The sequence below is a fragment of the Amblyomma americanum genome, chromosome 2, assembly GCF_052857255.1.
Source record: "Amblyomma americanum isolate KBUSLIRL-KWMA chromosome 2, ASM5285725v1, whole genome shotgun sequence".
NCBI classification, from domain to species: Eukaryota; Metazoa; Arthropoda; class Arachnida; order Ixodida; family Ixodidae; genus Amblyomma; species Amblyomma americanum.
In genome coordinates, this window is record NC_135498.1 from 62,696,446 (window position 1) to 62,710,366 (window position 13,921).

Sequence of the window (13,921 nt, forward strand, 5' to 3'; positions counted from 1 at the left end):
ATGTCCCCTAGCCCATGCCAACCAACAGCAGCGGGGCTTTGCTGCTGTTTTGAGGCGGTGGCCGTTCCGTAATTTGGCCCCTGGTGCCTTTCTCTAACATACAGTGCACGTGAAGGTCTTAACCGTTTTCGCCATGCGTCGCCTTGCGGTAGGATTCATATATGGCGGGAGTGCATTGCCTAAGGGTTGACAGGGGTGACAAGGCTTAAGTCGGTCAAACTTAATTTGACTGAGGGGGAGAATGTGAGAAGATTTGTCGGAAGCGTCATGCTGGGGAACGGTCCTATGAGCGGTGGAGACAGGAGAGCTTGCTGTGGTGTTTGCTGTATTGCCCTTTGATCTAACTGGTGCACCGATCGGATAGAGGCGCGTTTGTTAAACTGACGCCAAATGCTTCATATGAAGCCATATGATATAAGACTGCAGTTAAGTCGTCGGGCTGCGAGAGCATCACTAGTATGAATTACCCGCCGACGGCGGATAAGTGACAGTGACGCTTTGTTTCTTACCTTAAGTTATCGGTTTGAATCGCGCTTCTGCGACCTCCAAAACAAAAGGAATACCATGTCACACGTAGCAGTGCTCAATTTCATTTTGGTTCTAAGAAATGGCTGAAAAAGCAACAAATTTGGGCAATGCAGATTGGAATAAAAGGCATTATTAAGTCGTTTCAAAGCACTTGCTCTTCATACAGTCCGTAAAGCGACCTTTTTCGAATCACAAGTTGCAACTGTACCACGAACTACAAAGTTCAGATGTACAACGTGTCGAAAACGCTGGCGATAACTACCCAGACACGTTTTCAGCGCGCACGGCGAGAGTGATCTATCGCCCTCTTGTATATGCGCTGTAGCAATGATCAAATAAAATACAAAAAGACAGCTGCGTGTAAGATAGATGCGTTCGCCGCGTTGTCGTACCGAGAAACCGATTGTGAGACGATGAATTTGCTGAGACACTCAGCAAGTTTTTCTCAGCTGTGGAGGACTAAGCTAGGCAGCAGAGTTGCCTATGTTGATCCCTGCACGTGACATGTGAGAAATGCATTACTTGTGCTGTTGAAATTCAACCGACGCGCCCGAATGGCTACATCGTCTGGGTTCTCCGCTGGAATGTGAAGCCTGGAGACACAGCATTTTACAACGTAAGGCTTAAGGTGGGTTCAGTTATGCTTGGCTTCCCAAATAAGGATCGTGTTTTCAGCCTCCTCGTCTGCCTCTCTGTGGCTTCAGCAACGTTTCTGTACATAATGCACGGTATTTTCTTAAAACGCTTCCAACACTACTGGGAACTTATTAGGAACAGGCAGGGATTATCGTTGACGTTCAACTTTTATGAAGACAGATCTTTTAGGAACGCTTCCAGTGTGAACGAGACATTGATAAAAGAGTCTCCAGAAAGAGATACAGCTGCTGCTTGCAGCGAACCAAGTCTACGCATCCTCTATTTTGTGCATACGGCTCCAAAAAATGTGGACAAGCGCCAATGGCTCCGCAGCACCATAGGCGACGCAGAAATAGCGGCTTCTGTGAATTCAACGATCGTGTTTTTTGTTGGAGTAGCACCTGACCCGAACGACCAGCAAGCAGTCGAAAAAGAAGCCGAAAGACAGAGAGACATTGTCGTGCTGAATTTCACGGACAGCTACAGGAACCTCACCCACAAGTTCGTTCAAGGTATGCGTTGGGTCTCCGACAACTGCCTCCTGAGCTCGACTGTGACGATTGTGAAGATGGATGACGACATTCTTGTGAATGTGTTCGCCTTGTCGTCGTACGTGTCCAGCTTGTATATGCCAGAGACTACTATTCACTGCTCCGTTCACATCGGCGTGCGTCCGCTCAGAAATCGGACTTCCAAGTGGTACGTCAGTAAGAAAGAGTACGGCCCGAAAGTGTTTCCAGACTATTGTGCCGGCGCCGCTGTCGTGATGAGGCCTGCTGTCATGCGAAAGCTCTATGAAGCCACGAGCCAAGTCCCATTTTTCTGGATTGATGACGTGTACGTAACGGGCATCACTGCTGCGGTAGCAGGGGTTCCGCTGGTAGACATCAGGAAGTACTTTCCACTGCTGTTTGCGCGGAATAAGACGGCCGTGCCGAAATCTACTTTGTTCATTAACACAGGTCGCCCTAACAAAATTCAAGACAAATTGGGTAAGCTCTGGGAAAGCGTGATAAAAGGCAGGGCGTACAAAAAAAGAAGATTTAATTTAAAAGTTGTGATGCGCGCTCGTAAACGCTTACCTTGGTTAACTAAGTGGATAACGCACATTGCGTAAGTTCAGTGGAAGTAATCTCATTCAACTTAATGGAAGGCTCATGAACTCTGGAAGTGTGCATTACACTACTGCATGCTGATAGAAACTATAGCAAATGGGGGCAACTAAACAAGTAAGCTACTCATTATTTGTGGAACGCACAGTGGTATTGTTTGCTGTTGTGTGTGGAATGTTTTTTGCATAGAGCAGGATGCAATTTAAAATACTGCAATCGGCCAAGGTTAGCCCCGGCTCCAAGGTGTTTTGTGCTTAGCTAACAAATTGCAACAGCAAATCAAATCGGCGTTTTTGTATTTCGCTGTATTAAACAAGTGGCAGCCCTTTAAATTAAACTCTTGCGTTAACTATTTTGTCGACCGATTAGCTCCTTGTTTAGGTAAAAAGAAGGTCTTTAACAACGGATATTCTTTTATCGGAGGAAAACTGTGTGACGCTCGGCAATCTGGGTGGAGCTTCACTGCGGACTTAAATTGTATACGATCGTAGTTAGACCTGTCTTGTGCTTGTAATGTATGTTTCACATTTCTAAAAAAAATCAGTTTGAATAAAATCACCCAGGCTTGTGTAATGTACATCGGCTGATTATGCTGTTCAAAGGGAATCTTTTGTGTGTCGCTAAATGGCAGTGCACTAAAAACCTAACAAGAACACACAATGCACGAAACATTGGTTACGCCCCATTCAACAGTTTTAAAGTTTAAAGTGAGCAACTATTTAGTCCGCGCTTGATGTGATTGTTGTGTGCAGTGTTACCGCTCTAATACTATCACACATACCATTTAGTCCAAGCAGAAACAAAACTCCAAATATTGGGAATTCGTCCTCGCTGCTCTCGCCAGTTATTGAACATATTTTCCTCTAATATCTGTCATAGCTAGCTGCTTCTACGAGCCTACAAACCGGCAAAGCCGACAAGGCTGTAAAAGAGCAAACAGACACTGTTACAGGGATGCGCGAATAGAAGAGCTGCCTGTGTTCGTGTGTTTCTATTTTTTGCATTGTTGGTTCTTTGAAAATGGGTAAAACCTACTTCGCTTCCGTACTTCGGAAGTTTTATAGTTTTTTAGGGAGCAGCAAGCTACATCTAGCACTTTTCTTATTTGCCACATACCAAACTATATTTTGCTACCATGATGTGATTGGGTATTTATACAACACTGCCTCTTTTTTTCAAGCGGGTCGACAAAAAACAGATCTTGCGTGTGATGATCACTGGTATCCTTGGCTCCCTGCATGATGCTGGCGTTAACTGCTTGGGGCTGCTTCGTTTTGCGTGTACACAATAAAGTCCGGTGATCAAATTAATGTGGTGTTATGCGTGTTCTAAATTCAAGAGCCTCATTCGAGTGAAACGGTGAAGCTAAACAGAACGAGCCCAGTACTAAAACTCTAATTTTTATGTACAGCATGCTTTCTAAGCTCTGTGAGCCTGCGTGAGCGCATTTAGACTGTAACATTGCGACTCAATTAGTTTTCACACCATTTGTGCAAGCATAAAGGCCTTGTGCTCGGAAACCGTTCACTGTTTTCGCTAATGTTTGCTTACATTCGCCTCATATTCTCAGAGTTAGGCGTTCAGCATCGGAAGGAATGCCGGCCGCTGAGGCTATATTTTGATGCAGGTGTTATGCCAAATATGTAAGTATGCAGTTTGATAACGGATTAGCATCAGTGCAGTAGTTTCCCTAAGACCATTTATAACTTTTATTATTTTTGTTGGCTTTCCGCTCTGATTAAGCGGGCAGTAAAATAAATGCGCGAGCAGAATAAATTCTTTCCGGTTGCAATTAACTGGTAGCATAAACGTTCGTATTTTCCTTTTTCTTCACGACAGACCTCTTGGGCACTGCGCTATTATCGGCTGTATTCCTTTAGTGCTTTCTTTATTTATGCGTTTGTTCATAAGAACCGGAATAATATAGTGTGACGAATTGGTGGCTGTAATCCGGAGAGCAGAAAGACAGCGAAAATGGCTCCTAAACAATATTCTATTTGGGCTGACTTGAGCCCACAATGGACTGAATCACTCGGCGGCGGCGTAGCAAGAGAGTGCTCGGCGGTCATCGAATAGAATGCCTGCCGATATCGGTCGTGATTAGCCTAAAGCTGAGAGCGAAGTTTCTAGATAAAGCGTGAAAAGTTACTACAACGTTCTCGAACAGCGTAGAATCGGCTCCGCCTGGATGCGATAATTCGAGATAAATCTGGTCGCGTCTTATAATCACGAACAAAGGAATAAATTGGTGCGCCCGCAGCTTTGAAAAATGAACAAACGAACACTGAAAAAATTTTGCGGCAATATGCTGCAGCAGTGTAATTATGCAGAAGAGGTAATTGCTGAACTTTGTGAGCGAGTAAAGCATAAATATGTGCAGTAGAATGATGTGCATTCAAGCACGCGGGATTCGTGTAATGTCGATCTGCATCGGTACTTGTGCGGATATTTTACCTGTGCCAGCAATAGCTTTGCTGCATTTAATTTCTTTTAGCATGTGGTGCTTGCTTAACACAATTCAGGAAGTCCCACGGGTGAAAATATTGGGGCTTACTATCGCAAACAGCAACAGTTATCAAGAGGTAATAAGACGACCAGTAGAGACGACTTGACAAGTAGCAAGAATCATTGCCAGAATCAACAAAAGGAAGAGATATGAAAGAGAAAGACACTTTGCAGCTAGAACAGGCTTTCTTAATTTGCAGAATTGCGTACGTTGCGACGTATTCTTAGATTGAAAAAGCAGACAAGGACAAACTCTCTGTCCTCATAAGGAAGGTAAGAAAGCTCTCGGCATTCTAATCAGCACGTGAGCAGAAAGGCTACTGAAACTGGGAATCCACAAAAAGCTGGATGACATAACTAACGCCCTCCTGATGTGGCAGAAATGCCGCTTAGCCAACAGTAGGACAGGCAGCGCCATGTTAGACTCAAACTGTCATGCATAAGCAAAACGCAAGACTGACATGAAGCCCCCGAAGAGCTGAGCATCGTACATGTAAAGACTACTCAAAGGAACTTTCAGCCGGTGCGCAATAAAGTGCGCAAAAATTGTTAGCTAGGCTAGGTGCTTTGTCCAGGGGCACACATCGCAACACAATAACTAGTTCCACAGACCTGACGAAATGGAGCCTGTTGCTACGATTACATGCTAAGAGCAATAAATGGCGATTTTTAATTATCCAGATGCACGTACATGGGAATTAGCTTGAAAAGTTGTGAAACGGGCTGCATTTCAGATGGGGAACCATTAAAGCTTAACATGAAATATGCAGCAGTGTGCGTTCATTAAATGAAGAACACGCTAACTCATTCGGTCGTCAGGAATGCACGTGATCTATGTTCCAGTGTCAAGGTTCCATGAGCAGCAGAATAGCGTTCATAAAAAAATGACGAAATATTAAGCGCGGTTAGGCTAAATGCGAATTAGGTATGTTAGCACTTAGGTTTACACTTTCGTTTTGGTGTTTTGGGTTTCACTTCAGGAGACACTTCAGCTCCGCCTTAAAGTCATGAGTCCATAGCTGTAATGGGTTAATGCCCAATATGCGCAATTGATCATTCTCTACATTTATTAATTTCTGGGCGTCTCATACCACTCTAGGCGCTCTAGTGCAGCAGTTAATCGATGCGCAATTTCCCTGCTATGATAGGTGCTGCCATCGGTGAAGCTTGTGAGACCCAGGTTGCTCTTCGCGAACAACTTCTGACGACTAATCGTTAATTGAACTGCCACCATCAGCGTAAAGCCGCAAGAAAGTTTTACGGGTTAATAGGAGTTTAACGTCCCAAAGGGACTCAGGCTATGAGGAAGAAGGAGGAATAAACTTTATTAGGCTTTTCTAATGTCGTTAGCCCACTTTCGCCCAAGGTGGTCTCCATGAAAGGGCGACGTCGAGGATCCAATCTGCGATGTTGGCTTGTACTTGTTAGTCTTCACTGCGTATGATAGTTTCCCAGCTGTCAGGTTTGGGATATGGCAGGAGCTTTCTGGGGGGTGCATTTCCCTCGCATCCTCAGATAATATGGTGATCATCTGCGTTAAGGTTTTTTGTCACAAATTTGGCAAATAGGATTAACTTCACCTTTTGTAATTAAGGCCAATCGATACGGGCTCATAAGACTTTTCGTCTGGGCTCTTCTAAGAGCCGTGGCTTGTGCCCTGGTCAGCTGTGCGTGTGGGCGTGGGTAAAGGCGTCTGTTTTCCCTGTATATGTTTGTAACCTCTGTGTATGTGGTGGGTGGCTCCACCGGCGGCTCACTTGGGCAGACGGCTCCGTTTGCTAGGGACGCCGTAGTGAAGGGCTTCATAAATTTCGTCCACCTCGAGTATTGTAACATGCAGTGAGATCGCACAATACACGAGCCTCTAGAATTTCACCTCCATCGAAATTCAACCGCCGCGGCCGGGACAGAATCCCCGTCTTTCGCGTCAGCGGCCGATTGCCTTAACCACTGAGCCATCGCGGCGGCTTGCGAGAAAGTTTTGGTGCCGCGTTTAGTCTTGCTCCTGGCATAACCTCGGTGTAGTTCCATCTGATCTTCGCCATCTGCTTCTCCTCAGTTCTATTTTACTATATGCGGGTATCGGCTGTGGCGTCGCACCACCTCTGCTGTCGGATTATACTGAAGGTCGTCTCAGGGAAAGGAGGGGGGTGTGCTTCGTAAATCAGTTCTAGCTGCAAGAACATCAGCAACAAAGATTTCCTACAGTCCCCCCTAATCGGGAAGCTCAGTGGGCTCAGCGGCGTCATCGCGATGGCGTCGGTCAGGAAACAGCGCTAGCTCGATTCGCCTAACGTTTCTTCGAACACCCCTGCGTCGAGTGCGGAGCCATTTTAAGAGGCTGCCAACGGTATTCCTTACATTCCTCCGCGAGCACGGTTTATGCGTTAGCATTAGAACGCCCAGCTTGAAAGATCTGTCCACTGGACTCAAGCTTTGGTTAACAGGTGTTAAAGGGGGAGATGGAAATCGCACTTTTAGAGGAGTGAAGACGATAGAGTGAAAATGAGAGACAAATGACGAATAGAGCATGGGAGGAGATAGGTGATAGGTTGGAGAGAGAGGAGACGGGGCACGTTGTGTCACACTGTGACTGCTGGATTGGATCACGCCATCCATGCATTCGAACTATCAGAGCCCGTCAGCGGCTGTTCCTTTCGGGTGTGGGGGGGGGGGGGGGGGGGGCACTGATACAAAACTGCAGCAAAGCGCAAAGTGCTAATGAAATCGCACGCTAATGAGCTCTGGCATTTCAAGGCCCTTAAGGTAAATTCCTTCAGGTTAAAGCCCTTTATGTTGAAAGCCAGCAAGGTAGGACGTTGGCCCAGTTGCTACTTCATTTTTTCCATCCTCTAACAGCTCACAGAAACACTAGGACACTTGGAAGGAACGACACTCTTGTCCGAGTCGTTCCTTTGACGATGGAAAAAATGTTGAAGGCCTTTAGGTGAAAAGCCTTGAGGCCAAAGATGCTTTCGCATTTATAGCATGTAAGGACTTAAACTTGCCACCATAACTTTCCAAAGTACTGCCAGCATAGAAAACTCGTAGACGTTGGTCAATGTACTTCGAAGTGTTTTTTATTCTCCCAACCTACTCAATAAAACCTTTAATAATAATAATAATAATAATAATAATAATAATAATAATAATAATAATAATAATAATAATAATAATAATAATAATAATAATAATAATAATAATAATAATAATAATAATAGTAATAATAATAATAATAATAATAATAATAATAATAATAATAATAATAATAATAATAATAATAATAATAATAATAATAATAATAATAATAATACGTTTTTGAGGAAAGGAAAAGGCGCAGTATCTGTCTCATATATCGTTGGACACCTGAACCGCACCGGAAGGGAAGGAATAAAGGAGAGAGTGAAAGAAGAAAGGAAGAAACAGGTGCCATAGTGGTGGGCTCCGGAATAATTTCGACCACCTGGGGATATTTAACGTGCACTGACATCGCACAGCACACGGGTGCCTTAGCGGTTTGCCTCCATAAAAACGCAGCCGCCGCTGTCGGGTTCGAACCCGGGAACTCCGGATCAGTAGCCGAGCGCCCTAACCACTGAGCCACCACGGCGGGTACCTTTAAGAAATAAAAAAACAATGCAGCTCGCACAGCAGCTTCTCTGCACTTCGAGAAAAAAGAGCTGACGCGAATGTGTTCACGTTGCTTTACGCGCGAGATGTGTGTTTAGTTCACTGCGATGCATGTTCCTTTCTACCTGCGTGTATTACAGCAGAGCCCAAGCAATTGCTCGCCACGATACATTACCACCAAAAGAAAAAGGATACTCTAACGCTTCCCACCCCCCTTACTGCTCTCAGGAATGTCCTCACACAAAGGGCAAACCGAGACGAATGTCATCTAGTGGGTTGTTCTCCTCTAAACTGTTTGTACATTCATTCACTTGACTTCTATACAAGGACCGCTACCGAAGCGTGGGGCCATTAGAGCAACGCCATGACGGTGTAGCGGATATGAGACACGATTTTCGAGACTCACAATCAACCAGCATGTTCATACTTGAACGCAAAGCGATCTTCTCAGTAAGAAGCGTTTTCCTGCCGTCTATAATTCCGACGGTTATTTGGAAAAAATTTCCGTGCGTCAATCCGCCGTGCAGCTTTCCGTGAACACATATGTCCGCGAAAACATGACAGCAGGGGCGACTGACGTTGATGCCCCCCATAGTGCATATGATTCCTGAAGCTCGAGACGTTGATCACATACCAGCTCAACGCATTCGCACTTCATCTGCATTGCCTGCCATCGGGAATAATTTATCATGTGAATTGGTTGAATTTCGTTAACTGAAAGATTGGTAAGCTACAAAGAGCTAGAAGAATATGAACATTCAATGGCATTTGATGATATCGAATGCGGGGACGATGACTTTCTGCAGCTGCATAAACAAAACAAAATCTGCTATACATGACCATGCAATTTTCCGATGCATAGCTGTGGTGTCCAGACACTTCGAAAAGAGGATGAGGTGCAGAAAAATGCATCAGTATAGCTGCTTGGAATGAGGGAAATTGAGAAGCACATATTACTTTACTGAAATTGTTTTCGCGAATAGAGGACATTAGTCTTGAAATTTCGCGCAGTACAATTAATGAAACTTATATTCTGAAAACTAAAATCGCCTGCTACAGAAGAAATTTACTAAGCTTTACATGAACGCAATTTGCGACAAGATAGATCTCGAGGGTTTCAAGACCAATGACCACTTGCACGAAGCAAATAAGACAAAGTTCCCAGTATAACCTTTTTCGCGCTCTAAATCCTCTTTTGGTTTAAAGAACAGGAAAGCCGCATAAATGGTTGACTTTGTTGGGGGACGCATGAAGCATTTCTCCTTGTGATTGCGCTCGGCTGCCGGAAACCTTTTAACAAAGACGGCGACGAACATGCTTGTACATTAACTGTTCCACCATGACCGCCTACATGCTTTAAACGGAAGACATCGAGATAAAATTTAGCGCTGTAAAACACCATTTGTGCTGTACGACGTAGGTGCAGGTTATAGAATCTCAGGTAGTCGATATTAATTCACAGCCCTTCATTACGGCCTCTTTTACCTTCCTCTCCACCCACACCCAACCCGGTAGAGACCGAGTTACGAGAGCAGATAGCAGCCCTAAAACAATGTCTGGCAAAATCACGCAGATGTCTGGCAAAAACAGGAGGCGCCTCTTCCGGGCGCTCATAGATTCAAACCAGATGGGCACCGAGACGCAGAAACACCTGCAGAAGCGATACACAAATTTCAAGGAGACACGGCCTAGCTAACGCTGATGCCCCAGGATTAGTACCTGAGCACGACCAAAGACCCAAGGGCACAAGCCTGCACGTACAGTGGAGGCGAACACACCGAGATAGACAAACCTTTCAAACTATATGACCTCAAGGTGACCGTAGCGGGACTGAAACGCGGGACCGTGCCAGGGAGGGGCGAGATCACGGTAAAACTCTTAGCCAGTCTGCCGGAACCCAAATACGAATCCCTCCTGGAACATTTTAATTCGATCTGCACGAGCGAAATTCCACTTGCCACGGAGTGGAAGATGGCGCTGGTGACTTTTCATCCCCATGGCGGGCAAAGCCATAGACACGGACAACCTCAGACCTCTCTCACCTCGTGCGTGGGCAAACTGATGGAATTGATGGTCAGAGACAGACTATCCGAGCATCTAGAAAACAACCCAGTCTACGCCGACTCGACGTACGGCTTCAGGCCATAGAAATCGGCTCAGGACGTCGTATTGCAGCCCAGCAGAGAGGTACTAAACCCGATCAAACATACGAGCGGGGATTAGGTATTGCTTTCCCTTGATCTGAAGGAAGCCTTCGACAATTTGATCCAAGAGGAGATCCAGACGCACCTCTCGGAGACGGGGTGTGGCGAGAACGCGTTCGAGTATATAAAACACAGACAGGCCTACGTGAGGATCCAGAATGCAGAACGCGGTCCCCTTCTGTTAGGCACGAGAGGGACGCCGCAGGGAGCGGTGCTACCCCCCTGCTTTTCAACTGGGCAATGAAAAACCTGAAGGCTCCAATGAAGAAAGTCGCGGGTGTGCAGCACGCGCTGTACGCGGACGACATCTTCATACGGGTCACGCGAGGCTCTCTCGGAGAAATGGAGGCCAGCCTGCACAAGGCAGCCTTCGCGGTGAACGAGTAACCGAGAAGATGCGGCCTCCATTGCTCCCCACAAAAAATCTGAATTCGTGCACATTCGCTGATCTAGAAAAATGCCCGAACACGAGGGGCTGCGACTCGGATCAGAACCGATACCGAGCGAGACGAAACCACAATCCTAGGTTCACCAGCATAAGCTGGCGACCACCACGCTCCACAAGCTAAAGAAGCCAGGTGGGCCAAATGGTCTGCAGTTTTGAACAAGAAAGGGGGACTTGAATCCCTATCTCCGCTTCAAATAACACGACGAGAACATCCTCGAGGTGATCATTCGCAAAATGGCGAAGAAGGCCCTCGACCTCCCGATAAGCACGTCGAACCTGTGACTCCAAGGTCGGGATATGGCGAACTTCTTCGAGGAGCTGAGAGAAGCCCCCCTCACAAGTCAGTACACGCGATTATCGCAGTCGCCGTCAGGTCGTCGCCTGTTGGTTCGACTACACATACAACACACGAATAAAAACGAGAGAGTAAGACTCTCGCAGGAGTGGCGCTACGCCCTGCACGTAAGACCACTCTCGACAATCAAGTCCAGGGCAGATGGCCTTAGCTCACCACAATGAAGGGAAGCTCTGGGTATACTATGTGGACGCGCCCGGCCCGCACCAAGGTGGGCGGTAAACAGCGATGGTAATCCACGAGTCCAAAACGGGGAACGGGCTCACTTTCAAAGCCTGAAATGTAACCCAAGCGGAGGAGGTCGCCATCGTGTTAGCAGCAACACACTCCGGTTCCAAGACAATCGCAAGCGACACCCGAAGGGAGTGTCGCACGTCGGGCAGGGCTGGGTCCCCACCTGGCCTACCGGATACTTCAAACAAGCTCGTACGTTGGAAGCCCGTCCCACTGCTTCATTGTCTGGGCACCGGCCCACTCGGGGTTCGGAGGAAACGAGGCAGCAGACGCAGCCGCCCGCGCGCTCACAAACAGCGCAACTTTATCCCCGTTCTCTTCCTCCTCAGAAGGAGCGGAGGCCGCACCGGCCTACAGTTTCAGGGAAATAACTCGACTACACCAAGTTAGACACAACCTTTACCCTACCCGTGTAAAATGATTAACGAGAGCGGAGGAACGCCTGTTGTGCCCGGCCTCGCTAATGCATTTTGACCCTGTCTACTCCGGGGAGTGCCCGCACAGTGAGGCAAGGTCCTCGGACCTCTACCACATAGTGTGGACGTGACCCTCCTACCCTGCCTTTACCCCCAACCCAAATCCCACCTTGGAGGACTGGGAGGCGACCCTATACCCACCTGCTCCGACCTGGAAGCGCAAACGACGATGGTAAAACGAGCAATGGCCGCAGCAGAAGCCACTAGGGTCCCGTACTAGGGAGTCCAATTAGTGTTTGTGAGGGGAGGGGCACTAAGCCTGACCCCAGAGCAACCTCCATATAGCCCCCTCTTTTCAGAGGAAATAAACAGTTTTGCCTCCGCCACCCTCAGCTCTTGTGAAGATTTGGGGACGTTAAACTCCACACAGAAGACAAAACACACGACTGAATTTTTTCTAAGAACTTAGGTTTGGACAATTCCATGGCCGATAATTGCCTGCTTTGGCCCCAGTGGATCATGCTGTACGCTATTTAATTTATAGTCAACGCTTGACGTGATCACAAGAACAAGGAAAATTCAGAAGTGATGTGTAATGAGAAGCTACGGACAGACCACCAACAGTGAACATCAACAGTCGCCTAAATTTTTTGAGCCTCAGAAAGGGAAAAAGAATTGCATAAACCGCAGTGCAAGAATGACGCTCTCAGCTGCGTTGACAGCGTTAAGCACGGCTCGTGGATTCAGCAAATCGGCCTTCAATGAATTCACTTACAGAATGCTTGTTCATAAGACGCACCGCAACCAAAACACGCTTATTTGGCGGCACGACCTTTGCCTGCCCAAAGCCGTGCTACCGGCTTCTGCAAAGCGACGCCTACAAGGTGAATTATTGATCTCGTCTTGCTAGGCTTGAAAAACTTGGAGTTATTGTCCTGCCTCTCTCACATCGTGTTTTTTTTTCGGGAGTTGTAATGACATTTTAATGACTAACGAACCATTACCCGCTGCTTCCATGGTGCCGGTTAGCAGCTGCATTCATTTTAAGGTCGCTTTTAAGGCCGCAAAATAACAAAAAGTGCTTCTGAAAGCTCAAGTCGTGTAAACAGTGCTCACCCCTAATGTCAGCGCGATCGGGACTTGACATTATCATGACAATGACAAACGGCCATGACGTAAATAATTCTGTTGCTTGTTGTTTTCTGAACAAGTAAGTGCTCATCCCGATGAGGTTTGTGTTCTTCTTTCGTAATATAGTCTGTTATTTATAGATGGAGTCTGAGCGCTGACTGAGTTCGTGAGGAAAAATGTTAGCCTTTCAATGGGCCTTAATTACCGGAAGCCGAAGCGTATTTTTCGCTTAGTAACGCCTTCGAGGCGTTTTCAGCAATACGTTGTCAAACCTAGCTATTCTAACGGAGATTCTCTAGTGCGAAATTGAAATTTTACTGGGCGCTATTCATGCTGGCGCTAGCACTACTATGTCTGTCCCACAGCCTAATAATAAACTGTGAATAAAGTGATTCCTTACTTGATTCCTCCACCACAACAAAGTTGCCAATAAAAAAAAGAAGCGTGATAGTGAGCACCTTCGCCTTATTTGGGGGAGCATTACTAATTCGGCGTGAAAAAAAAAATAGTGATCTGCATTTACGAGGCACAACCACACCAGAATTATTGCTTTTTTTCAGTTCTTTTCCATGCGTTGATTACGAAATAATCTTCACTTCTTACGAATAGGGCGCCGGTCAATTTCATTTCTGGAATAAAGTGGCAGCACTGCATATTTGTTGCGAATTTGAAACGCGTCCCCAACAGCAGAAGTGAAAGGCTATCGCGTGCAGGATCGAACG

General features: G+C 46.4%; 1 protein-coding gene across 1 annotated transcript; it reads left to right on the top strand.

Annotated features, from left to right (window-relative positions):
• Positions 1-1,152: 1,152 nt before the first annotated feature.
• Positions 1,153-3,586, top strand: LOC144121326 (beta-1,3-galactosyltransferase 5-like). Its single transcript, XM_077654495.1, has one exon. The coding sequence runs from the start codon at positions 1,169-1,171 to the stop codon at positions 2,279-2,281; it is 1,113 nt and encodes a 370-aa protein (XP_077510621.1). The 5' UTR covers positions 1,153-1,168; the 3' UTR covers positions 2,282-3,586.
• Positions 3,587-13,921: the final 10,335 nt, after the last annotated feature.